Source organism: Pelodiscus sinensis, chromosome 4, assembly GCF_052426305.1.
Source record: "Pelodiscus sinensis isolate ZL-2025 chromosome 4, ASM5242630v1, whole genome shotgun sequence".
Lineage (NCBI taxonomy): Eukaryota > Metazoa > Chordata > Testudines > Trionychidae > Pelodiscus > Pelodiscus sinensis.
This window is the reverse complement of record NC_143055.1, coordinates 92,395,226-92,422,671: the sequence shown is the minus strand read 5'-3', so window position 1 is coordinate 92,422,671 and position 27,446 is coordinate 92,395,226. Positions and strand designations below refer to the sequence as shown.

General features: G+C 46.0%; 1 protein-coding gene across 1 annotated transcript; it reads right to left on the bottom strand.

Moving 5' to 3' along the window:
• Positions 1-1,340: 1,340 nt before the first annotated feature.
• Positions 1,341-26,240, bottom strand: MGST2 (microsomal glutathione S-transferase 2). The gene is made up of 5 exons (XM_006123999.5): positions 26,090-26,240; positions 19,612-19,711; positions 16,356-16,426; positions 7,820-7,901; positions 1,341-1,759 (listed from the first exon to the last, which is right to left on the bottom strand). The coding sequence occupies exons 1-5, from the start codon at positions 26,145-26,147 to the stop codon at positions 1,627-1,629; spliced, it is 444 nt and encodes a 147-aa protein (XP_006124061.3). The 5' UTR covers positions 26,148-26,240; the 3' UTR covers positions 1,341-1,626.
• Positions 26,241-27,446: the final 1,206 nt, after the last annotated feature.

Here is a 27,446-nt window from a genome sequence, read left to right as displayed (position 1 = left end):
CGGAAAAGGGCGCTTTTTCCGGAGGATCGGGGCCAGTGTAGATGCTCTTTTCCGGTTTTTCTAAAAGCCGGAAAAAAGCGGCGGACATTTTTATTTAAATGCCGCGGGGGATATTTAAATCCCCCACGCATTTCCCTATTACAATCGCTGAAATTAACATGCCCCTTACGGAAAAGGGGCCAGTGTAGACGTAGCCTATGTGTTTAGCAGCCTCATCACTAGGATTCAGTCCCCACAAATGCTGGAATATGGGCAAGTGATCTATCTACGGTGGCTATGGACTGCCTCAGCCTCGACCTTCTAGTCACTCGTCATGTGGAAGATGATTGATAGACTGCTACAACATCTGTTTAAATCACTGGTCTTTGGATTAGCCTCTAAATGCCACCTATCACCTTGAATCACCAGAACTAAGTGCAGACACTGTTTATGGCCAAACCCCAGATGCAGTTTGGGGCCAAATAGAGACACTGCCTACCAGCTCCCATTTATCTGAACAGATTTGGTGTCACCCAAATAGTTTTTGGATAATCAGGATTCTGCTATAATTTTTATTTAGATCCATTTAAAGACATTTAACAGTTTGTCTTTTTCCTTTCTTTGGTGCTGTTTAAATTCAACCCCAGCACCATGCCCAGAAAGCCTGCTAGGCTGTGATTTTTCTCTCTTCCCCACCCCGTTTTAATGAAAACTGTTTTCACAGTCAGTTTGCTTTCGTTATTATTTTATGACTCTCTGTGAGCTTTGGCTGTGCTGGAGCGTTTGTCTAGCCTCTCCCATACATCAGCCATCTGTGCTTTACTGAAAGACAATGAAATAGATTCAATTTCTTGACTCACATCTGTGCCTAGCTGTGTTCAGTTTGGTCCTAATCCCACTACTGACTCCATGTTGGCAGTCCCCTGTGCCCTCATGAAGACCCACTGACTTCAGTGGGGTTCTGTGTGAAAATAAGGGTCTGCCCACACATTTGCCTCAAATCAAGGAAGTGTCCCTAATCAGGAAAGGTGCTTAGTGGGACATAAAAACACACAGCGATTTTTATGATGTGCTTAACTTCAAGTAAGACTTAATCACGTGCTTGAAGTCAATGAAGTCTGTCTACACTCAGGAAAGCACTTTAAACACATGCTTAAATGTTCTCCTGAATCAGGGCTGAAGTTGCTTGCAGAACCGGTGCCAGAGATTCTGAATGCTTATATGCCGGGACCCTGCATTTCTCTATGTTCAGCACCAAACACAATACAGAGCAGGAAGAATCCAGCAGTTGGTCAGAGCCAAGGGACATTGGGTAAGATAACCATCAGGAGCAACAACTGTCAAATAAGCCACTCAGCCACAACTGTCAAATAATTTTTACTGTCATATAATATTGTATACAGGAGACCAGTACATTAAACCTGTAACTCAAAGAAGGAAGCCACATTCACTTTCTTCTTTGTGCCTGCTTTTTCTGTAGTATGGGGGAGAAACAGTGTAAACAAAATGTCAGGAAAGAGGTGCACTTTATACTGCAATGGACGAGTAATAAAGAATCTAGATGCTTTCATTCCACATGATGCAGCTCATCTTCATTTTAATATCCAGGGAAAGCATCTGCTTTATTTATTTATATATAAATAATCGTCAGAGCAATTTATGTAATTTCTTTCCTATGCTGAAGTCCAAGTATTCATTCAGAAAGCTGTTACTAATTCCAGCTGCACCCAGGGCCATCAGTGAGAGCAGAACCACCATACTCCAATAAAAACCTGTTATCCTAGAGGAGGAAAACAGAAAGAAACACAGTTACAAGATGTACAAACTGTGTGCGCTGTGAAACTTTTCAGTCTATACGAGTTGGTCTATACTTGTTTATACTGTGCTGAAGAAAAATGAGCCACTGATGAAAATGGTTTGGAAAAAAAATGACCTTTTCATCCAAAGATGATTTTTGCAGGGAATACTAGTCCATTTTCCTCTCTGGAAATGGTGATGTTCCCCTGAGGTAGTTGTGTGAACAATTTGCAGTTTTTTCCAGGATGGGATTGATCACAGCATAAAGAATTAGTCACTGGCTTGAAATGGAAAAATGTCACCAACCTAGCCCTGCAAATGTGGTTGTAGCCAGGTGGGACCAATCAGCTAATTAGACTGCAGAGGAATCTTAGACTGGAGGAAGCTAATTAAGAACAGGCTTTAAAGAGGCCCTGCAGGAACAGGCAGAGTCTGTATAAAGTAAGGTGACCAGAATTTGAAAATGTCTGAGAAGGACACTGAATTGACAAAAAATAACAACACCATACTTGTATATTAGGGTTGCCAGATGGTCGAGCAAAAAAAGCGGGTGTTTTTTTTTTTTTTTTTTTTGGCAAAGTAGGAAAAGAAGGACAATTTTTTCAAAGGAGGACATAATTATTGGGGAGGACAAGCCCCTCAAAGGAGGACGCCTGGTCACCTTATATAAAACCAAGTAGCTGGTTGCAGAGCGGGAACTGTTGCTACTACTGAGAAATGCTGTAGTGACTCCCTGAATAGACGGTGTTGGAGGCTGGCAAACTCAGAGAGGTGGGAAGAAGCCCAGGGAAACAGCAGCAAGTTCTGTACAGCCAGGAACTGTGGTTGCTTGGTATAGGATCTCTTTAGCCCTATACATGGACTGTGACTGTTTGGAACCCGTTGGTCTGTAATCCATTGTTGTGGCCTGGGTTCCCCTGCCATCCACTGGGGAGTAGCAAGGGCAGCGGGTCTAGACACTGTGGCTGTGTCTACACTGGCCACTTATTCTGGAAAAGCAGCTGCTTTTCCGGAATAACTTGCCAGCTGTCTACACTGGCCGCTTGCTTTTCCGGAAAAGCAATGACAATCTAATGTAAAATCGTCATTGTTTTTCTGGAAAAACTATGCTGCTCCCGTTTGGGCAAAAGTCCTTTTCTGGAAAAACTGTTCCGGAAAAGGGCCAGTGTAGACAGCACAGTAGTCTTTTCTGCAAAAAAGCCCCGATCGCGAAAATGACAATCGGGGCTTTTTTGCGGAAAACCGCGTCTACATTGGCCACGGGCGCTTTTCCGGAAAAAGTGCTTTTCCGGAAAAGCATCCTGCCAATGTAGACGCGCTTTTCCAGAAATATTTATAATGGAAAACTGTTCCGTTTTAAGCATTTCCAGAAAAGGGTGCCAGTGTAGACGTAGCCACTGTGAATTCCCCAGAAGAACTTTGTGGCTTGCGCAATCAGCCAGGTCACTAAAGAGGAAGCAGTAAACCTGGCAGTGAGCTGGCCAGCAGAGCAAGACAAGATGGGAGAAGACAATATTGGAGGGGCATATAAACTGGAATAGCTCATCCCTAGGCCAGCTAAGAGGAGATGCTGTTGCGGTGAGTGGACTCATGTTGGTCATCACTTACCAAATTTTACTAATGCTCCGGACAGCATGACAGTATAGAAACCATTTCATATTTAGCTAGAAGCCATCTTGTATAACAGAAACCATTTCAGCTTTCTGCTTCTGCACATATACCAGAGTGAACTTTCTGTTACCCCAGGACAGAGGCCTGCAGGATGAGCTATTGGTATGTGTTAATTGGGCTGGTTGAGAAGGAAGATTCACTCCCGAATACCTGCCCACCATCTTGCTGATAAGACTTTGATTTTCCAAGTTGAATTGATGATTTCTGTAATTGGATGCCCTGACGTCAGACTGTTTGGCTAAGGGTATAAAGATTCTAGGATTGATTGTATTAGCCAGCCTTACCGGGCCCGGCTCTGCTTTGCTTTATTGATCAATAAAGCTGTCTGTTTTGCCGCCTAAACTGAGTGAGGCCTTTGCCTCGACAACAGCCTTCTTGCAAAGCTGGGAGGTTGGCACTACGCTACTGCAGACATGTGGGGTCAGATACATAGACTCTCTCAGTGATAGTGGGTTATTAGTCCAATTTCTAGTGTGCAGGTGTCCTTATTAATGCTGGCAACGTTGTCAGTCAAAGCTGAGAGCTAAAGTAAGGAGCATGGGGACTGCATTGCCCCCTTATGGACAGGACTGTCCTCTCCAGATTGAGAGCTACTGACTAAGGGTATGTCTAGACTACATGCCTCTGTCGTCAGAGGCATGTAGATTAGGCTACCAGACATAGGAAAATGAAGCGGCGATTTAAATATTCACCGCTTCATTTAAATTTACATGGCTGCCGCGCTGAGCCAACAAACAGCTGATCAGCTGTTTGTCGGCTCAGCACGGCAGCCATGTAAATTTAAATGAAGCGGCAATTATTTAAATTGCCGCTTCATTTTCCTATGTCCGGTAGCCTAATCTATATGCCTCTGGTGACAGAGGCATGTAGTCTAGACGTACCCTGAGCAGAGTGGACAAACTGTCTCTGTCTGGCCAGTATGTTTTGGGTCCCATCGAGTGTAAGGACTGATCAGTGTGGACAAGGGCTGCAGAAACAGGCCCTTTTGCCCAGCTCCTCAAAGCTGTTTAACCGTTTAACTCCCATTCCACTCCATGGCCATTAGTGCCTTGAAGAGGTGGGCCTTTGTGAATAACTCAGGGCTGCCAGTCTGGCCCTGGACAGCAGCACTGAACTCAGTTTAAATAACGGAAAGAGAGTTCCACCAAGTAACAAAGAGCAAGCCCCACTATAACAATAGAACCAGGCAATATTTTTGTTTCCTCGAGTACAATTTTGCTCAAGACATAATGGTATCCGTTTATAATGGTATAATATATCAGAGTTGCAGAGGAAAAAAGGGTTCTTAACAAAGGTTTTTTATTTAGTTAACAAAAAAGGCCATTTAATTTCAAAATGTGACATTCCCTCCTAGATTATTCCTTACAGCTGTGGTCCTTTCTGGTTTTTCAGAGGGTTATTCTGATAATTGCAATTGTGACAAAGGGCAAATTTTGGGAGATCATTTTATCTGGGAATCTTTCTCTTCCTCACTCCTTAGGGGCAGGAAGGAAGCCTTACAAAATGGGGCAATGGGATGGGGCAAACAGGCCCCGCACTGAAGGGCTGGGAGCAGCCCAGGCCCAGCTGGCTGAAAGAGGTCTGCCCCCCCGGCCCTACTGGGCCTGCTCCCAGCAGAGTCAGAGTATAAAGGCAGAGGGAGCCCTACAGGAAAGGAGGCAGCTGGAGGGTAGAAGGGCCCAGGCAGCAACCCTGGTGTTCCTGCAGCAGCTGAGGCCAGAGCAAGGGTGAGCATCGGACTCCAGGAGTGAAGCCAGCAGCCAACCCCGCCAGAGGGACTGGACCACCTAGCCCTGGTAAGGACCGACGCCGAGGCAGACAGACTATCGGGGTGCCAGGGCAGTAGGAAGTAGCCCAGGGCAAGGGGTTGCTGTCATAGCTTGGGGTATATCGGCTGGATTCCCCACCGAGCAGGGAGGAGCAAGAGTCCCTGCCTACAGAGCCCTGGGCTGGGACCCGGTGGAGAGGGAGGGCCCGGGTCCCCCTACCCCCCCTTCCGCGCCCTGGGCAAGCACCCCTGGCCGGGAGAGGCTTTTCCCGGGGCTAGGCCTCAGGTACTGTATAGGCCCTGATAGAGAGGCCTGGACTGTACATTGGAACTGTTAGCACCGACTGTGCCCTGATCGAGGGGCCAGGACTGGGGACCTTAGAAGGGGGGCACACCCCATGCCAGGGGCGTACCCCCCCGACAGGCTACTGGTTGGAACTAGGTATCTTGAGGAACAGGGAAAAGACAGAAGGTTGGCGTTAGTGCATAGATTCAGGAAAGCAGAGCTCAATAGATCTGTTAGGCTTCTAGTGCATTGCTCTGCTACTGGAGGGTTGTTCCCTACAAATGTAAAGTGTGGATTTTTTTTCAGTCTAATTTTAAATGTCTCTGGGAATAGTGAGTTTCTTTTCCTTTAACTTACTGATATGCTGTATTCCATTTTAGAAGGAAACAACCCCTCCTTTTCAATACAGACTGGACCACACTGATTTGGCACCCTCGGGACCTGACTAGTCCCGAATAAGGGGATTTCCCGGACCAGGGGAAGTCCCCTGCTACCAGCCCTCCTCCCCTCCCCACTGCCGGCCCTAGTTGCCCCCTTTGCTGGGCTCCCATGTTACTGCAGCCCCGGCCCTGCTACCAGGGCTGCTGTGGCTGCCTCATCCCTAGCCCCAGCTCTACTACTGGGACTGCTGCATCCCCGGCTTCGGTCTTAGCCCCAGTAATGAACCACGGATCATGGATGTTGCTGAACAAGAGAGTCCCAGTTTTGAGAAGTCCAACTGTACCTGATTTTTAGGCAATCCGGGATAATCCAGTACAGAGATAAAAGAGGGGAGTGTGTGTGTGTGTGTGTGTGTGTGTGTGTGTGTGTGTGTGTGTGTGTGTGTGTACACATGCACCTGCAATCAGTGGAAGCGTCCGATTTTGAAAGGGAGAGTGGCAGGTAGTGATCTTGCATGGATTCTAAACCTATTACATGTTTATGCCCCTTCAAGTCTTAGGAAGAGTAGTTCAAACACTGTAAACTTAACACACATTAAGTTGTGCCATCTAAAGCCTCCTTATCTTGTGTTTGGTGAGAGCTCCTCTAGCTACAAGGCCAAAATTGTTGGCTTGTTCCCGTTGTGTATTCTGTGTGGTCTACATAGTAAATGTGTTAATACAATGATTTTACTACAGGTTGGACCTGGTCCAGCACCTTAAGGGATTTGCTGGACCATGCAAGGCCCCCACCCATTGTTGTGCTGCCACCGGGTTAGGGCTCCAGCCTGCCCCTGCTGCTGCCTCAGCCCCTGCTGCTGCCTCAGCCCCCGGAGCTATCCCTGGCCCTGATACGCAGCCAGGCAGAGTTCCACAGCCACCTGGCTACATGGTTGGGGCCAGAGGGATGGCAATGTTGCTCCACAGTCCAGGCCACAGCTCCCTGGCTGCCGCTGGGGCTCGGGCTGGAGTTTTCCAGCCTCTGGAGCCAGAACATGGCCAAGGACAGAGCCAGAGCTCCCTGGAGGCCACTAGCCGGGGCTGGAGGCCCATGACCATGGCAGGGAGCTCTGCTGAGGCCAGAACTCCTGGCCAAGCCATCCATCCTTCCCTTTCTCTCCACATGTTCTGGGTTCCTGGCTGAGTCACTGGTGCCCCTTATGGTGCTCTTGCCCCACCACCAAAGCTTCCTCTTCTTGAGCTCTGTGGTCCAGGAACATCTATAGGCCGTGCTGGACCAGGGAGTCCTGGTTAAGGGAGGTACAACCTGTACTAATAAATTGAGAAAATGCTAGCAGGAGTACCTGCCAGACAGGTTTCATGCAAGCTTAACTTCAGCAGTTTCCCAAAGAAGTGCAATCCTCTCTGCAAAGCTCTAGGGTTTCTATTTCTGGGCCTCTTCTGTGCACATATGCCAACCCTGGTGGACTGTGTGGTGTAAAGCAATGTTCCTTGTAAAATGAGTACATGGGCAGCCACTCAGGAGAGATTCAAATGCTGCCTAGCTGATTAGCAGCGCACCCACCATGCCTCTAACTTGCAGCATGTGTCTGCTGGTGGTGCACATAAACACATGCCTCAGTGCACATAACTAAACTTATTCTGCACATGGATAGAAAAATTAGAACATTAGTGGAAGTAGGCACCCACAAGGCATTACACTGAAACTAGCAAACCTCCTTTCTCTTGCCACCTGCAGGACATTCCCACTTTAACCTAGTCTGCTGCAACTGTAACCAGCTACCTTTCCTGAGGCTTTTCATTTCATACTTCTTCCTGGCACTTTACACTCATTGCATTCAATTAGTCATTTTTCACTACCAGTTGTTGACTGTAAGCCCAGTGTCAGACCACAGCCTGGTGCATTCAACCTAAGCCCAGACAGTGGGTCCTTCTTACCTTCCTTTTGCAGATTCTGCATATCCGTGGAAGTACTTGTGACGGCTATACATGTATACCAAACCCAGAAGGGCAGCCAGTTCTGAAGAAGAAAGATATTAATGGGAGAGAAAGTTAATGGAGTATTTAAAAATCAGGACTGGAAGGAACTAGTCACTTTTGACTGTGATTATTTATGTGGTGCCAGGGTGGCATTTGAATGACATCTCAACCACTTGGTGCAAACAGTCACACTGTGTTTCTGAAACAAGAGACTCTTTTTGTCTACTTATTTTATTTGTTGCTATTGGTACTTTGCATTTATTTAGCATCTTTTAGCCAAGGATGTGGAAGAGTGGTACACACTGTAATGAGTTAAGCTCATTTGATATTCCTCTGAGCTAGGTAAAATATCCCCATTTTACAGCTGGAGAGAATTGAAGACCTGAAAGGACATACCCTGCCAGTGGTCATGTGGAAGTCAATATCAATGCTAGTCCTAGAATGTATAGCGTGTGCTACTTCAGTCCTGAGCTTGTACCCACAAGCCCTAGCTGTCCCCGTTTGTTTAATTAGCTGATTAGTAGTGTACAGGTGAATTTATGGACTGGAAGGAGTGAAAACTTTCTTCTGCAATTCAAAAGCCTACTCTGTTTGGAGAGCTTCACTTCACTGCCTTACCACCAGCTTAGCCATAACCTAGAAAAACCACTTTTCTCTAAAGGTAAGAGGTAGATCGGTCCCCACAACGTGGGGACTCATTTAGTAGAGACATCACAATTCACGGAAAGTGTCCAATATTTTTGGAGTAAACTGAGAAAGGGATGAATAACTTAGTCACAACAAGCCAGAAAACAGGGGTAAGGAATCTAAAGGATGCCCTGTACGTAACAGATAAACATAGGGGTTCAACAACTGTTGAACAGCAATAGAGCTAGATTTCAAAGCGTCAAAAGTCTGACAAAGTCTTCCCTTTTTCTAAAAGCAATGTACTTTGTTATGAACACACTAAACTGCTCTGACTGATTAATTTAAAATGATGTCTTTGTTTCAGTGAGTTTAAATATGTAGTAGTCTGGAAGGCTTAAGGATATATTTAAAATAGAAAATGTAAAACAGAGAAGGGCTGCATCATGTATTCCATAATATTTAGGCTACGTCTACACTGCAGGCTTCTTGCACAAAAAGTTTTTGCAGAAGAGATCTTCCACAAAAAGTTATTGCGCAAGAGCACGTCCACACTGCCATGTGCTTTTGCGCAAGAGAGTGTCCACTCTGCCATGGATGCTCTTACGCAATGGCCATCAGAGCACCTGTGCTTTCTCCGATAGGAGTTTCTTGTGTAAGAAACCCCTGTTGTCCGTCCACATACACCTTTTTGTGCAAGAGCTCTTGCGCAAAAAGGCTTATTCCTTGTGGAAAGAGAAATGACTCTTATGCAGAAAGCCCCGTCTTCTAACGATCTACTGTATTTTTTCTTGTGCAAAAACGTGCGTGTGGTGTGGACCCTCTGCAAGTTTTTGTGCAAAAATGGCTGGTTTTGCGCAAAACTCTGCAGTGTAGACGTAGCCCCTATGTTGTGTTCAGCATCAACAGGACAACTGACTTGCCATTGCAATAAAGCTTTTTTAAAAACATCTCTGCTTAACTACAGGGTGTATCAAAAAACCTGTGACTAACATTTATATTCCCAAATTCAGTGCTTTACATTAGGTACCTTCTGTGCATGTCCAGTCTTGACAATCTGGCATGCAGTGGGAAACATGCTCCATTTTCTTAGAAAGACATTTTAGAAGAGTGTCGTTCCCCCCCCCCCCCCCCCAAACATCATTTCATTGCTACATTTGGGATCAGGGATTTGGCTAGAAAGGGTGAGCAGAGAGAAAAGGAAGACAGTGGGGAGGAGAAGGGGTTGGAGCAGTGCAGAGGTGGAGTATGGGTGGGGCCACAGGCTGGGGAGCTTGCCACCTCAAGTAGCCGCTTCACCAATCACCCATTACCCGCACTGATAAAATATGCAGAAGGATTTAATCCCTCAATCTTTCCCCAGAGCTGAATCACACCCACTTTGCTGAATGGCAAAACAAATAGTCTGATAGATTTGAGATATGTAAATGGAACTGAAATGTAAAAAAAAATCTTGTTCCTTGGGCAATAGGGAGCAATATGTATACACAAAGTGTTCAGAAGTGAGCCCATTAAAGAATATTTAGCCGGTTGTTGAAAACAATTTAAACATCGATCCCAACAGCCCAGACTAATCCCTGCCAGCTCAGGCCCCAGTGCCTTCAACTCTACTTTCCTGGCAAAGACAAGATCAGACACCTTTTTAATAAGATACCAAATGGCTACTGAAAATTTTTCAGTTTGAATTTTTGTATTTGATTTCATATTAAATAAGCCTTTAAAGTAATGCACCTTGTCAATTATCCCTTGTTTTAGTAATCCTGAGACCAACAGCTCCCTCCCTCACCCCTTCCACAGAGACCCGCAGCCTGCTCTTACACCCCCTGGCCAGACACCCTTCCCACAGCCTACTCCTGCACCCTCCCCCTGGCCAGACACCTACCCCCAGAGAGAGGGGGGTTGGTGAGCATAGCGAGCAGGAGGTGCAGCCCCTAGTTTTAGTTAAAATATATTTGGGCACCAGCACCCAATTGTTCGGCTACCTACTTAGCTTAATAGTGATGTAAGTTTGAATCCCTCCTCTGTCTGCCTCAGGGAGGGTGATGTGCATGGCACATGATGATGTGATGTGCATGTGCCTTGGGTGATGTGGGGGTTGCTTCCCTCTTGTCTGTGGAAGCTGTTTAATTAAATGTTGGTTAGGCCAAGAGCTATTTCTGACTTCCACTGTAGCCTGGAAGTTTGGCTATGGGCTTGGACTGTAGCAGGTGTGGGTTTGGTGCCTGTGCCTGCTCCTGTTCTGTAATAGCTCTGGGCTTGCTGCTCTCTTGCCTGTTGAAGCTGTTCTGCTTGAGTTACATTTGCTTTGAGCCAGGCTCACAGCTACCCTCACTCTTTAGTCCAGCTGCTTAAGCAAGGCAGCAGGAGGCTGGAGGCATTTCATATGCTCTGTGAACAGCAACTGATGGGCATTTTTAATAGTTTAATTTTTATTAGGAATAGGGATGTGTTGAGAGGACTGAAAGTTTGAAGTCCTCATTGGTCACTGCTAGCTGGAACTTTTTGGTCATATAGCCTGCCTCAGAGAAAGTCTGTGTTATAGAAAACAATCCCATTTCATCACACATACAGAATGAGAAGCGACTGTCTAGAAAGGAGTACTGCTGAAAGGGATCTAGGGGTCATAGTGGACCACAAGCTAAACATGGGTCAAGAGTGTCACACTGTTACAAAAAATGCAAACATGATTCTGGGATGCATTAACAGGAGTGTTGTGAGCAAGACACGAGAAGTCATTCTTCCCCTCTACTCTACACTGATTAGTTCTCAGTTGGAGTATTGTGTCCAGTTCTGGGCACCACATTTCAAGTAAGATGTGGAGAAACTGGAGAAGGTCCAGAGAAGAGCAATAAAAATGATTAAAGGTCTAGAAAACATGACCCATGAGGGAAGAGTGAAAGAATTGGGCTTCTTTACTTTACAAAAGAGAAGACTGAGGGGGGACATGATAGTGGTTTTCAGGTATCTAAAAGGGTGTTACAAGGAGGAGGGAGAAACATTGTTCTCCTTGGACTCTGAGGATAGGACAAGAAGCAATGGGCTTAAACTGCAGCAAGGGAGGTTTAGGTTGGACATTAGGAAAAACTTCTTAACTGACAGGGTGGTTAAACACTGGAATAAATTGCCTAGGGGGGTTGTGGAATCTCCATCACTGGAGATATTTAAGAGCAGGTTAGACAGCTGTCAGGGATGATCTACCAGTGATCTCCAACCTTTTTACACCCAAGATCACTTTTTAAATGACAGAACAAGCCAAGATCTACCACCCCGCCCCTTCCTTGAAGACACACCCTCTCTATTCTCCTTCTCTCAATCTCTTGCTATCCCCAACCCTTATACTGCTGCTTCCCCCCTCCCTCCCAATTCTTCTGTAGGAAGAGGTTTTTCCAGCATTTGGCCTGTCTAGACTGGACCAAATGTCAGAAAAAACCCTTCTTTTGGAAGCCCCCTTATTCCTCGTGGAAAGAGGAATATAGGGGTGACTGAAAGATCATGTTTGCTCTTCCACTAACAGAAGCGGAAGAACAAATGCATCCCTGGATGCAGAAGAGTTTTTCTGGGATATCTCCAGAATCCTGAAAAACTCCTGCAGTCTAGCTGTACCCTCGCTGGGTTGAGACAGGCTCTGGAATGGGAATGAGGGATTTGAGTGTGGGAAGGGGTGAGAGGTGCAAGCTCTGGGAGGAAATCTGGATGCAGGAGGAGGTGCATAAGGGGATGCTGGCTCGGAGAGGGGGCTCCGATGTATTGGGGTCAGATGGAGGGTTAGGGTACTAAAAAAGCCACAGACTTCTCGATGTGAGGGATCAGGAATTTGGGTTGGGGTATGTGAGGAGCTCCGGGTAAGGGGTTCCAGTGTATGATAGGTTCAGATGTAGGGTCTGGGGGAAAGGGGAGTTCAGGAGTGTTATGATGCTGTGGCCAGATGGTGGCTTGGCCCCAGCTGGGGGTTTGTTGGCCAGGCTTCATTTTTAAATAAAATACTATGTCAAATACACAAAGTTTCTACACTGTCTTTATTTATGAGAAGGGTGGGGAACCTGTTTTGAGTCAGGGGTCACTGACCCACAGAAAAGTCAGTTGGGGCCACACAAGTGAAATGCAAAAAACATCCCCTCCAACCCCTCCCCCCCAAGCTTCACTAATGTGGCCTCAACTGTGTTGGTGGGAGCAGGGGACATAGTACTGGGGAAGGGTGCTAGTGGGTGCTTCGGCAGGGGACAGGGTGCCAGTGGGGACAGAGTTCTGCAGCTGGAGGCAGGGGAGAGGGAACAGGGTGCTGGGAGGGGAGAAGACAGGGTTCTGCAGCTGGGGACAGGGTGCCACTGGGGACAGAGTTCTGTGGCTGGGGAGTGGGAAGAGGAGGCTTGGGTGGTGGGGTGCCAGTGGGGCAGGGAGTCTCCTGCACCCGCCTCCTCCCAGGATTCCCCCCAGAAGGAAGCTGGTGTGTGCCTCCTCCGGGCCCAACTCCCGCCCTGCCCCATGGCGCAAGGAAACCCCCACGTGCGCCTGCCCCGGGGCCAACCCCCCCCCCCTCACGGAATGGGGAAACCCTTGTGCGTGCCTGCCCTAGGGTCAACTCACCCCTCCTGCAGTGCAGGGAAGCTGCCGTGCTCCTCCTCCGGGGCCAACGCTCCCTCCCTCAGTGCACCTGGCACGCCACAGACCTGTGGGAAGGGAGCAGCCAGCGCACTTCCGGAAGCACCGGAAGTGGTGCAAAGCTGCAGGACTTCCGTCTACCCTGTCGGAAGCTGGCACTACCTCCACTGTTGCTGGAGGTAGGTAGCGGGGTTTCTTGGGGATGGGGGGGAATTGAGGCGGGCCGAACGTCTTGCGATCGACTGGTCGAGGCCTTGCGATCGACCAGTCGATTGTGATCGACCGGTTGGTGACCACGGATCTAGACAGTGCTTGGTCCCGCTGTGAAGGCAGGGGACTGGACTTGATGACCTCTTGAGGTCCCTTTCAGTTCTATGATTTTATGACTTCCCATTTTTCTGGCACAACCAAACCCTGACCTTGCTCTAAGTTAGAATAAGAGAAAGCTGCATAGCAAATTTGGTGGTCCTAGCTCTTACCGTGTAGGAGGAGCTCTTGAACAAATGGACTTGCAGATGGATCAACTCATAGACAGATGCACGCACTCTAAAATATACATAGATAGACAGATTGTGGGCTGCCTTTTTTTCAGTGGATTTGAAAGGGTAAAAACCTGGCACATCTAATTTTCATTCATACCTCTAGTATTTCCTTAATTTATATGTATTTCTAGAATATTGCCCCTTGCTGCAGTTATTTTACTCCATTGACCATGTTGTATTTGTTGTAGAACAATTAGGGAGATGAGTCAGAATCCCATTTCATTTTGTCCTGCCAGAATCATTCTGTTACTGAGTGTTTACTCCACACTTGCCCTGAAAGCACAAATGCAGACTGAGAAGGGGACTGACTAACCCAACAAGGCTCAGTGGAGAGATGGGTGGCTAAGCAATCCCCTGATTGAATAAGGAAGCCCAGCTGAGGAGGAATGAGCTGGGCTGAGACTGTAAAGGCAAGAAAAGGGCAGCAGAAGGGGGCTGCTTGGAAAGTTTGCAGTCTTCTTCTGGGAGACGAGAGGTGCATTTGGGCTGGCAAATCGGGGAAGGGAGGAAGTTAGGAATATATAGGGGCCTTGAGCGAGAACCTGGAGTAAAGGGCAGGCCTGTGTTCCCTGCCAGACACAGAAGGAGTAGCGTTACAAGGAAGTCAATAAGTAGGCTGCATAGGACTGCTGAAGAAGACATTGATATCCCAGAAAGGAAAAACACGTGGAGCGATTATCTGGAGGGCTAAGTCACAAAGAGGCGGCAGCTCACAGCAGAGGGGCTACAGACCAGAGAGAGGCAGATAATTACGTGCAACCATGGGAAGGGATGTTGACCTTTCAAGGTATTCTCCTGAATTACCAGGAGGAATGGTGAGTCGAGCACTCCGTCACAATCAGGTTCCTGGGGGAACCCAGGGGAGAATAAATGGGAACTTCCTGAAACGAATAAAAAAAACTTAAAAAAACAACAAATAGTCTGGTAGCACTTTAAAGGCTAAAAATATGTAGATGGAATCATGAGCTTTCGTGGGCACAGCCCACTTCTTCAGACAACCCTGAAGAAGTCATCTGAAGAAGTGGGCTGTGCCCACGAAAGCTCATGATTCCATCTACATGTTTTGTTAGTCTTTAAAGTGCTACCAGAATATTTGTTGTTTTTTTAAGTTTATCCTGTTACAGACTAACTTGGCTACCCCTCTGAAGCCAGCTTTTGAATAAATAAAAGCAGCTAAAAAGACAATTGGGTGGAGGGAGACAAAGTGTTTTACCTTGTATAAGGGGACTGTTACCCCTTACTAAAACTCTGTGGGAGTTTTTGGTTTGCCAGCTCGCAGTATCTGAAGGGGAAGAGTTCATGAGACTGACTGACCCCAGAGACAATGGAAAGCAGCCAACACTCCAGCTCAGCCTGATTGACAGGTTGGACAGGCCAGTGAGGAAGGGGAGAGGCCAGGCCCCGTCCTCCCTGTGAGCTGGGATTGTTCTGGCTCTCCCTCTCTCTGAACAAACAAGCTGTGTGCAGAAGAGGTCCTGCAAAGACAGAGAGCTGAAAAGAGCAGTGCAAGCTGTATGAAGAAGTCCTGCAAAAGGAACAGAGAGCTGAGACACTGCTAAGAGGAGTGCAAGCTGTGCTGAGGGGCAGTTTTTGCAGCAGCAGAGCCAGGCATACAGAGCACAAGGAATGCAGACCCTGTGTTGAGCAGCAGACTGGCAGGGCTCAGAGAGCAAAAAGGAACAGAGAAGCAACACAAGGAGCTGGAACTGGCCAAGCAGCACAGCCTGCAGCTGGATGTGGTGAGCACCTGGGACCAGCAAAGTGTGGGGAAAGGCTCTGGACTGGGAGAGGGGTCTGGCCACTTCGAGCTTGAGACTGTGTGGTCACTACCAGAGCTAGTGTGTCCAGCCTGTAGCCCCCCCTGCAGCATATCCAGGGCCTCTAAGAAAGAGACTGTGGACTGTCCTTATACTCTGCAGGCTGCTGTTTTGATGTCCCTGTGCTACAGAGCAGAGCTGTGTGTTCTCATTTAACCATTCTCATTTTTTTTCTTATTCTTTTCTCTTTAATCCGTTGTTGTTTAATAAATTGTATTTGCTTTGAACCTTATGAAGTGATCACTGGGCCAAGAAGGCCTGCAGTGTAAAGAGAGCACCTCGGAGTGGGGACACCCTAACTCCTGCCCCTAGTGACTACAAGGTCAGGGATTAAGCCCCAGGAAACCTGGGCCCAGCCTTGTTGGGGTTTCAAGGGCTCTGCTACTCAGGAGAGTGGAGGGGGAGCCCTCAGGATCAGGGAGCCGTGGGGTAAAGGAAGTGGGAGTGGGGACTCAGATCCTTTCGCTGGTTCATTTCACCGGGGTGTATAGAAGCCAGGAAAGTTCCCCACAATAGCGGGACCATTCCCCTGCTTACACTTGTTTTGTATGGTGAGGGTACATTTGAATGGTCAGAGATTTATTTGCTCTCTAGAGAAGCATAATGAAAACTATTCTTAATGATAATTGGGAAGCACTCCCGAATTGGTCTGACCTAAAGCCTAATGAAGTCAGTGGAAATAAACCAAGACTAAAAGTTGGTCAGACAGAGACTTGTAAAATATCAAGACCACTCATGGGCCTTTATATATATTCTCCCTTATAACACAGGAACAAGGGGCACTCAATGACATAAAGAGGAAACATATTTAAAGCCAATTAAAGGAAATCTAATAAACCTTAGTGTTCAACTGAAACTATTACAGCTGATAAAACATTGTTTAGGCCAAAATAAAAAACCAGTTGTGTTTACCTTGATTGAAAAACCAGCCTGCAATCCAAAGAGCAACCAGGAAGACCGGATAAAACTCCACACAGTTTTGTCTATGGAATAAATTAATAAAATAGTTACTGGCACAAGAAAGGCCCTATAACTTTGATTTTTAAGAGAGTTTTCTGCTTTGACTGAATGCTGTACCCAGTAAAATCAATACCAGGAGCAGAGAGGAGCCAAAAATGAGCATTTTTGAAAATTTCACTTTTGTGTCTTGTAAATGCCTTGAAAATGCAACTTACAGTTGTGGTTGTTTTTTTTTTTTTATTGATTTTTTTTTCTTTTCTTTTGCACATATTCAAAATTTTAGAATTTTTACTTGAAAAGGCAAATTTCTATAACTAGGTATTTTTATTTATCCAGTAATGCTACAGTTATGTCAAATAGGATCACTTTAAAATTATACTTACATTGCATATCATCAGAAGCATGAGAATTGTATAAGCCAATTACTAAAGTAAGTGGTCTAGGAAAATATTCCCTCAGTGGACCGGTTATTCCACAACTGTCCACTGATCCACTTTGGGTTTTCTTGCATGAGCTTCCTTTGATGTATCTGGTATTTGCCACTCCGAGAAAAGAACTTTGCCAACTAGATGAACCACCTGATCCAATGTGACAGTTACTATGTCCCTATGTTAAACTGACCAAACCTAAATAAAAAGCTGGGAGCTAAATGATGAGACTGCTGAAGTTTTTAATTAAGCTCCACAGTGAGTAAATTAAGTGAGTTGCACTGTGTTTTAATGTTCGCTATTCAAAAATAAGTCTGTGACATACTTGTGGGTGGAGGTGTGTAGTTTGGTGCTTGTGACAACTATTGATATATATATATATATATATATATTTTTTTTTTTGGTAAAGAGATAGAAAAATAGTGACATTCACCAGGACAAGCTTCTTAAATGCTCATTATTTTAAAATCAAACTAATTAGCCACTTTACTTGTATATCCTCATAAAATTCAGTCTCTTATCGCAGATTATGGTATACATTTGGGGAATATATATTGCAATCTTCAGAAAAACAGACTAATACCCTGCTTTAAATTAAAAAACAACAAATTCTCGAAGCAACCTTAAGTATGAAGTTGTGACCAGCACCTTCACATTAAATAGCTCTGTTCTGTTTTTCTAGTCCTCTGCATGTGTTGAGTAACCATAATGTATTGTCTATGTGAGCTTTCCATGAGTGTCCTTTTTCTGAAATTGCTTTTGCAATATTGTTGTGGAAAATTAAAATTCCTTGAATATATGAGCACGAAGATTCCTAATCTTACTAAACATTGAGGGTATGTCTACACTACCACCCTAGTTCGAACTAAGGTGGTAATGTAGGCAACCAGAGTTGCAAATGAAGCCCGGGATTTGAATTTCCCGGGCTTCATTTGCATAAAGCCGGGCGCCGCCATTTTTAAATGTCCGCTAGTGCGGACTCCGTGTTGCGCGGCTACACGCGGCACGGACTAGGTAGTTCAGACTAGGCTTGCTAGTCCAAACTACCGTTACTCCTCGTTTCACGTTTCACGTTTCATGAGGAGTAACGGTAGTTCGGACTAGCAAGCCTAGTCCGAACTACCTAGTCCGTGCCGTGTGTAGCCGCGCGGCAAGGAGTCCGCACTAGTGGACATTTAAAAATGGCGGTGCCCGGCTTTATGCAAATGAAGCCCGGGAAATTCAAATCCAGGGCTTCATTTGCAACTCCGGTTGCCTACATTACCACCCTAGTTTGAACTAGGGTGGTAGTGTAGACATACCCTGAGTTTGTGATTGAGGTACATTGAATTAAAAAGAAAAAATACATGGATCCTCTCTGTGTAGTTTGTGGAGACACATGGCTGAATCTTCTTCGGTATAAACCAGGAGTGGAACACTAGCGTACCTGGCAGAATCTGGGCCAAAGAACATGCAATGACAGAGTAATGTCATTACTTTTGCACTCACAGGTGGCAAAGAGAAGCCTCATGCAATGCCTCTGGTTAGTGCAAAATCCTAGCAAATGCTGTTCTGTTGAGGTGCCTGTTAGGGATGTTAGCAACTAGTCAACTATCCGATAAGAAAATGCTTATCGGATAGTCGAGTAGCAACTCAACTAGTTGCTTCCCCCCTGCGCCTCTATCAGAGAGAGGTGGCAAGGGTGGGGGGAGCAGGAACTGGTGCTGGGCGGGAAGCTGGTTCCCCCCAGCCGGTTCCCTCCAGCACAATCTTGGCAGGAGAAGCAGAGGCACAGTGGGGAAACAGCGCGAGCGGGGACTGCTTCAGTTCCCATTCATGCCATTCCTAGGGTTGCCAGGTGTCCAGTATTTGAGCTTTCTGTTCGGGAAACAAATTGAGAAAATAGAAATGTCCGGTATTTTCTAAATAAGATGTCACGTAGATTGTGATGTAATGTCAAGTGTGTCCGGTATTTTTGTTGAAATCATCTGGCAACCCTAGCCATTCCCACTGTGGGCGCTTCTGCTTTTGTAATGTAAAGAGCCCTCAAAAGCAGAAGTGCTGCAGGGAGCACAGGGCGAGCAGGCACTCAAGCAGTCCCCACTCACCCCATGCTCTCTGCAGCACCCGCCTTTGCTGCCTCTGAGAGGCAGCAAGGCAGGGGACGGAAGCTGGTGCTGGGGGGAACCAGCTTAAAAGCGGTTCCTCCCCCAGCACCATCTCCCCAGTGTTGCTCCTCCTCCCCACCCCCCACTGCCTCTATCAGAGGCAGCAGGAGGGGGAATAGGGGATGCTGCTGTGAAGCAGCCCCTGTTCACAGGGCGCCCCTCCCCCCATGGACAGGGGCTGTTGCAGCCGAGCAGCCCCTGTTTGCAGCGGACAGCTCCATGCACCGCGAACATGGGCTGCAGGACTCTTACTGCCTAGAGCCTCTTACTACAGTTAAAATGCAGAGCTGCAGCGCAAGTGGCTCTGGAGCCAGCACGAGCCAGGACTGCTCAGGACTGAGGCTCTGCTCAGCAGTGCTTATCCACTAATCGTACAGACGATACAAATTGTATCCACTAGATGATTAGCCAATTGATCACATTTTAACCTCCTTAGTGCCCACAGTCGTTACAGCCATATCTTGTATGAGAGAGCGAGTCGTCACCGAGAGTTAAGCTTCATTCTCACAGCACATGATCATAAATACCCTAAAGAAAACTCAGTTCACACTTGACTAGCTAAATAAGACCTCTCTAGTGTCCAATTAGTTAAATGAATAGGAAGTTTCTCATTTAAATGACCCTAGAACTTACTGTGCACGAAATATTCTGTCAAATTCTGGGGTTCCGGTGACTTCTGGGGGCATGATCTTGTGCTGTTTTCTCGATTTTCCTACCAGCCAGGCAAAATGACCTGCATGTAAAAGTAATGAATCAAGGATTAAAAAGCTGTTTGTTTTTTTTAATTCAGAAAAACTGCAGGTCCTTTAAATCATCTACAAATATCAATTTTTCAAATGGAAACAATCATCATTCCTCAAGTTTTGCCTTTAAATGTGAAGGAAAAGAACCAACACTTTTTGCAGTTACACTAGTTTCCCATTTAAAAATTCCCACACTAACCTCAAAAACAGGGGTAGGTGGGTGGGCAACAATTTTTGCAGGGGAGTCACTTCATAAATGTTGATACCTGGTGGGCCCCTGGAAGGTGCAGGGTCTCAGAAGGGGTGGGGCTGAGGAAGGGCTACAGAGAGAGACAAAGAGAATGTGTGTGTGTGAAAGACACTCTGTGTGTGAGACACAGACTTTGTGATGCAGCTGTATGTGTGGCACAGACTGGGTGTATGAAACAGGGACAAAAAGAGTGTGTATGTTGGCTGCTCCTGGGTACTTTTCTGAGTGAAGCCACGCTGTCTCTTTAAGGGAAACCTGTCTTGCTCTGTCTCCCGCCTTCCCCAGTCTGCCTCCTCTGACTCATACCCCTCTGAGTCGCTTATCATCCACCACCCAAACTTGCATGGAGCCAGCTCTCAGGTCCTGCAACTAGGCACCGACTCCATGGGTGCTCTGGGGCTGGAGCACTCACAGAGGAAAAATTAGTGGGTGCTCAGCACTCATAGATAGTCAAGCTCCACCTTCTACCTGCTCCCCTAGCAGCCCCACTGATCTATTCCTCCCCCTTTGTCCCAGCACCTGCCGCAAACAGCTGTTTCAGAGGGGGAGAAGCACAGGTGGGGCATGCTCAGGGTGGAAAATGGTGGGGTGGTATATCGGGGGAAGGGAGGATCACACACTCCCCCATGGCTGCAGGAGAACGTTGCGCCTATGCCTCCAAGTGTCTTTTTTGTGCTGTAGTAGTTCTAAATTTTGTAATGTATAACTTTTGAAAGTGCAACCATTGCCTGTTTTGGAAACAAGAGCTGGGTCCCAAATGTTTCATACATTTGACAAAGGTTAGTATCTCGTGTGTATTATGCATCCATCCGTAGAGATTCATAGTGTACACAGTAAGTGCTGTAATTTTGTGTGCACCTGCCTGCAGCTGGAAGTGTGCTTTTCCCAGGCAGGGATAGAGACCTGGGCTAGCTCTGCTCCAGCTAACATGCTAAAAATACCAGCATAGCCAGGAGTAGCATGGGCTGAGCTCAGGTTAGCCACAAGAGTGCAAACCTGCCCAGACCCTCCTGGTTGTGGTCAGCCTGCCCTCCCAACTGTCATTTTTAGGACACTAGCTCCAGCAGATGTAATGTGTGTCTATCTACTCAGGCCAGGAAGCATGATTCTCAGTGCCATCCAGACATGCCCTTTGTCTGGCCCCAGAATAACACGCTGACCTAAGACTTCTAAGACCCGGGCTCACAAGGGGACCTTGGGCAAACCACTTCCACTCCCCGTGCCTCAGTTTCCTCAGCTGTAAAATGAGGAAGGTTATACTTCTCTCCCTTTGAGCTCTCTTGCTGAAGTGCTTGTGATGACGTGGGAATTTTATTTACCTTATGTTGCATGAGTTCTGCTGTCCTATAGTAACCCTACGCATGTGCCTCAGTTTCCCGGGGCACTGCACCAGTACCTAGATGGTGATTGGAATTTTGAGGGTGGTAATCTCCCAAATGTACACAATGGCCTGGCTCTGGATAGGTGGAGGGTGAAGGTCTAGCAACTTCCCCACACTTTGGTGATAGTGCTATTCATGAGCTATGTAATATTATATAAGAGGTGTATGGGTTTTTTTATTATTACAATAGGCTGAATACCTGCTGTAAGTGTAAAAGTCTTAACTAAGGAGCTGTGACTGGTAATTTCCATTCCCATGCATTTATGTGTGTATGTATCTAAAATGTATTTTCATGGCCTCTTCACCACAGAAACACAAATCTTATTTTAAAAGTTTGGCAGAGTTTGACAGAAATGGCAAGGTACAACAAAATCCAATTGCTGGAATGTGAAACTAAACAAATTCAGTATGGAATATGGTGCACATTTTTTAACAGCGGCGATAGTTAATCACTGAGGAAATTTACCAAGGTCTGTAATATATTCGTCCAATAATTGCCAAAGGGACTTCAAGTGACTGGAACAATGCTATCCGGTCACTCTTGAACATGAGCCTCCAGTAAACACCATGTAGCCCTTTCATGTGAAGGTTTCCACCATAATCAATGGGATCCTTTGCCTAACTCAGGATAGTGAAAAACTTTAAAAACAACAAATAGTCTAGTAGCACTTTAAAGACTAACAAAAAATGTAGACGGTATCTTAAGCTTTTGTGGGAACAGCCCACTTCTTCAGATGACCAGATAGGGCTTATATGCCCATTGAAAAAAACAAGCAATTGTATACCTATCCAACTACATTTTTCGTTACTTTGTATCTTTTGAAGACCAGCAGGAAGCTCCTTTTTCCCTTTGGAAAACCAATTGTAGCATTTTTTTTAAAACTGGGGAAATTCATATTGATACATTCTTAAGAGAAGATGATCCTAGATGCTGTGAATTATACTACAGGTGACATGAAGTATCAGCCAACGGTTTGGGGAGGGTAGGGGTAGAACAAGTTACCACATTCTTCTTTTCACCAATTAGTGTCTGCATAGCAACTCTTTGCAAACAAACAGAAATGAAAGCAGTTACATATACCCTAGTTTAACCTCTTGGATTGCAATCCAACACAAATCCAATTGACTTCAACCACTAGACTCCCATACAAGCTGAACAAATTTATTTCCTTTCTCACCTTGTTCCCCTCTGCCATAAGCAGATTATTCAAGTCCTTGCAGGCTAAAGCTGTATATCTGAGGCAGCTGAGAAGTGTTCTTGAGTTGTGGGGTTTTTTGTTTCAATTGGCAGTCATATTTTACCAAGACAGTCTCTTTGCTATGAAAATATAGCACAAAGTTTATTTTTAGAGCCCAACAAATCCACAGATATCTGCTTTATATTCCCACGATGTGGCTGCAGATATCCACGGCTCATTTTTGCAGATATGGATGCTGAAGGGGATACCAATTTTGTATCTGTGAAAGGCTATACTTATTTTCATGGGGCGGCAACCTCAAATATTTTATTAATGGTACAAAATCAGGCATTTGCATTGCAATGAATAGTCTGTTTTGATTTGAAACTATTCTTGATTTGCAAACTTACTTTGTATCAAACCAGATGCCTGATTGGATGCAGATAAAAGGATATTAAGCACCAAGGAAGGGCTGTCCCTTAAAACAGTGGTTTTCTAATTTTTTCTCATGAACCAGTTGAAGGAAATTTTTGATGCCTATGACCCAACTAGAGTGCAGGCTCTGGCATGGGGTTGAAGATGAGAGCTTTAGGATGTAGGAGAGGGGTCTGCCATGGGAGAGGGGTTAGGGCTGGTGCAGGAGGGACTTATCTTGGGCATCTCCCAGTCAGCAGTGCAGTGGAGTGCTAAAACAGGCTTCTTGCCTATCCTGCAGACCATTCTGTGCCCCAGAAGCAACCAGCAACAGGTTCCCAGCCAATGCGCATGTGGAGCTAGTGCCCAGGGCAGAGGCAGTGCACGGAGTTTGTGTGCTCACTTTCTCCCCCCGCCCTCCCACCCATCTAGGAGCTGGGCCTGCTGTGGTGTCTGCGGTGCCAGGTCAGGCAGGACACCTGCCTTAGCACCCCTGCTGATCACCTGATCCCCCTGCAGCAACAAGACCCAGTGCCTGACATGCCTCAACCCAATCCTGGGTCGTGACCTGCAGTTTGAAAACCTCTGCCTTACAACACAGGACAGGGTGTCTAGCTTCTCTATAGGATCCTCTCCAAGCAGCCATGACTCAGATTCCCTCAACTTCATCCTGGAGACCCACTAGCTTGTCTAATGGGTCCATAAAACCTCCCCTTCCTTCTCCTGCAGGAAATCATAAAAGCTAACTCATTGCTGAAAACCTACCTGGTGCAAGGTTTTTGCTGGGTCCTTCCATCAAGACCATTTCTTGCTTGATTAATCCATGGCCTGGCCTATTTCCTTGTGATTCTGGGAGACTAAAAGCTTGTCTTACCACACCTCTGCAGCTGTGTCTACATTGGCATGATTTTGCGCAAAAGCAATTGCTTTTGCGCAAAAACATGCTGCCTGTCTACACTGGCGGGGAGTTCTTGCGCAAGAACACTGATGTTCTAATGTGTGAAATCAGTGCTTCTTGTGCAAGAACTATGATGCTCCTGCTCAGGAATAAGCCCTCTTGTGCAACTGTTCTTGCACAAGAGGCCAGTGTAGACCGGCAACATGAATTTCTTGCACAAGAAAGCCCTTGGCTAAAATGGCCATCGGAGATTTCTTGCGCAAGAGAGCGTCTACACTGGCACGGATGCTCTTGCACAAAAGCACATCTCTTGCGCAAAGGCACATGCCAGTGTAGACGCTCTCTTGCGGAAAAATTTTAACCCAAGAACTCTTGCATTAAAGAGTCTTTGCGCAAGATCATGCCAATGTAGACGTAGCCTAATTGTTGTAAGGTGAAGCATAGCTTCCATCCCTGCTGCAGAGGGGACTTATTGCCTAATTGTTCACTCCCAACGTAACCCACACACCTGCTCGGTGCGGTGTGCTGTCCCACCTACTGAGTGAATAATGAGTCTGCTTTACAGCCTTAGCTAATAGCCAGCTCCCTTTTAGCATATGTAGTGTAGGCTCATGCACTAAGCTCCAGAAATCCCAGGTTCAATTCCACCCTCTAGACCACCAGGGTCTGTCGGCATTACACCAGCACAGAGCTGTACATATAGTGGAATAAACAGAGTAACGGATGGCCAGAGTGGATGTTTAATAGCTAAGTGTCTTGTGCTAATATCTGTCAAGCATTAAGATAATGGGCTGTTCCCACTTCCCAAACTGGTTGTGGCAGGTTCTTACAGCGCCATTTAACAAAAGGCAACAGGGACCAGACTCAGCAAGGGCAGGGCTGGCTTTTCTCTGAATAGCCACACAATCCCTGGGCTGGGATGAATCATAAACGTACGTTGATCTAACTGAACCCTCAGGGCTGTGACCAATCACCCTGTGTGATCACACAGTTAAACTGCCAAAGCCCATGTGAAGATATTACTAGCTGGATGGACGAATCCTGCGTGACCTCGTTATCGCCTGTAGAAGGGGGAATTTACTACAATGAGGGGTAAAGCCCCTTGTATGTAGGAGCTAAAGATAGTGCTTCAGTGGCACACGGGTAGCACTGCCACCATGCCGCTGTAGCATTTCTAGCGCAGACGTAGCCCCCCATTCTAGAGTGTTCAGAATGTATTAACTTTCCAGGCAGCAGCTCTCTGGCCTTCCTTGTCACATTTCTTCCTGCTTTCACTTCACACAGTGTAAGGCACAGCAGCCCTTGCGGCAGGCTGAACTTTAACAAAAGCTCATGGTAAATATTGTCACAGGAGATAAACACTGTGCTGAGAGCCACGTAGGTGTTCGGTAGAGCTGCCTGGATATGGCACATGCAACTCAAGAAACAAAGCAGTCTGCTTACATATACTGACACCACCATCAACTGGAACCTCATGCGTGTGTCTTCTTGCATCCCATACAGCATTATTTGACGCTGATGGCTTGATGCAGACACAACCATATTATCTGAAGAAAAACAATTGCTAATGATAAGAATGCTGTCACGTTATTAGGTTGCCAGCGCTATTCTACCATCTCACACTCTTCTTTTTCCAGTTCCTTTCATCTACTGTATGTGTAGTCTGAAAAGTGGCCACATACTGTATGTGAATCTAAGGCATTTTCACAGTGGATAAAATAAATCTATATATTTAGGACCTCCTGGTGAGAGGATATTATGGGACAGCCATATACTGCAACTGCCTACTATATAACCTACTTGTTTTTCCCCTCTCTTTTCTGATATTAAATACCTTGCCATCTGCTTGGGGAAACCATTTTTAAAAGCAGTTTTGGTTCAGTGCTTCAGGAATGCACTTTGTAAGTATATTTAAAAAAAAACCCCAAAGCCAGAACAGAATGTAGCTGAAGGGTGAGTCTGCATCTACTTACAAACTCTAACAACAATTTTACCACCTCCCCTCTAAAAAAAAGTCATAAAAGGGAAAAATTGTAAATCTCCTCTAGTGCAAGGTAATCTGTCTCCCTATACGCTGTACCACATTCCCTTCTGACGACCGAGAAGGTACATAATGCTCCATTTGGGGACAACTTTTATGAATTCTCAGAAGCTCAAGTAACAAACTAGCTTAGCATAAAATACCTCCAGTGTTCTAGGATCATTGGAAACCCCCGCTCCCCCATCACAAAATCCCACAGGCCTTACTTTGCTGGCAAGCTGAAAGAAGGGATACTGCAGCAAGCAAAACTAAATCGCCAGCCATGTTCCCAGCAGCTTCCGTCTCCCTGTGCAAGGGCACTGTCAGTGTGTAAGAGCTACAGACAGAGAAGCAGGTTGGGGGCAGGGAGTGAAAATGCTTTTCAAAGACACGCCTTAGGAAGAAGCGGGGCAACTTTATTTTTCCCTTTTAAATGAGCAGTGGCTGCTTAGCTAGATCTTGTTTCCTTGACCTGAAAATTATTTCATGCTTCAACAATCAGGGTGTGAAAGGTGTACTCGCAAGAGCTACATTTAAGAGTGAGCAGAATTACATCAAGTAACCCAGAAGTGGAGCTGGGTGAAAAACGCTGATTTTTTTTCTGTTTTAGTGAAAATTTGTCCTAGAAGTACATGAAGTAGAGCAAAAACAACTTCCCTGGCAAGTGGGGGAAGGGAGGGCATTGTAATAGCCCTAGGATTTTTTTCTAATGGTTGCTGAACCACTCAGATAAATGCAGATAAGGTCTGGTTGCCACCTAAAATTAGGGTTGCCAAATGGTTTCAACAAAAATACCTGACACACTTGACATTACATCACAATCTACATTACATCTTATTTAGAAAATACCGAACATATATATTTTCTCAGTTATATTTTCCCAATTTGTTTCCCAAACAGAAAGCTCAAATACTGGGCTATCCAGTTCAAAACTGGACGCCTGGCAACCCTAATTATATTGACCTGGCTAGTGGTTTAGGGCAGTGACCAATGTAATGCCCTGTGTGAGATAGTTAGGTTGGCATGCTTCTCACTCTAGAAACAGTTAGGTTGAAGGAAAAATTCTTGGAGCGGGGATTAACTACGCTGATGGAAAAACTTTCTGTGGATGCAGGAAGCATCTACACACAAGTAGCACAGGTGTAGCTGTTCTGTTGTAATTGCTGCAGTGTAAACCTGGTGATACGACAACTGCCTATGGGTGTCTGTAAAAGAAGACACTAAGGCTACGTCTATACTGGCATAATCTTGCGCAAGAACTCTTTTGTGGAAGAGTTCTTGTGCAAAAACTCTTCCAGAAGAGAGCGTCTACACTGGCGTTTGCGCAAGAAATGTGCTTTTGCGCAAGAGCATCCATGCCAGTGTAGACGCTTTCTTGTGTAAGAAAGCTCTGATGGCCATTTTAACAATAGGGCTTTCTTGAGCAAGAAATTCATGTTGCCTGTCTACACTGGCCTCTTGCGCAAGAATAGTTGCGCAAGAGGGCTTATTCCTGAGTGGGAGCATCAGAGTTCCCGTGCAAGAAGCACTGATTTCATACAGCAGAACGTCAGTGTTCTTGCGCAAGAACTCGCGGCCAGTGTA

Excerpts from the sequence above, each read along its gene's own strand:
- MGST2 (XM_006123999.5), bottom strand. The coding sequence starts at position 26,147 with ATGGCTGGCGATTTAGTTTTGCTTGCTGCAGTATCCCTTCTTTCAGCT. Across the intron at positions 19,712-26,089 it reads TCTTTCAGCTTGCCAGCAAA|GTCATTTTGCCTGGCTGGTA; the intron begins GTAAGGCCTGTG and ends TTTTACATGCAG. Across the intron at positions 16,427-19,611 it reads GACAGAATATTTCGTGCACA|ACAAAACTGTGTGGAGTTTT; the intron begins GTAAGTTCTAGG and ends TTTATTCCATAG.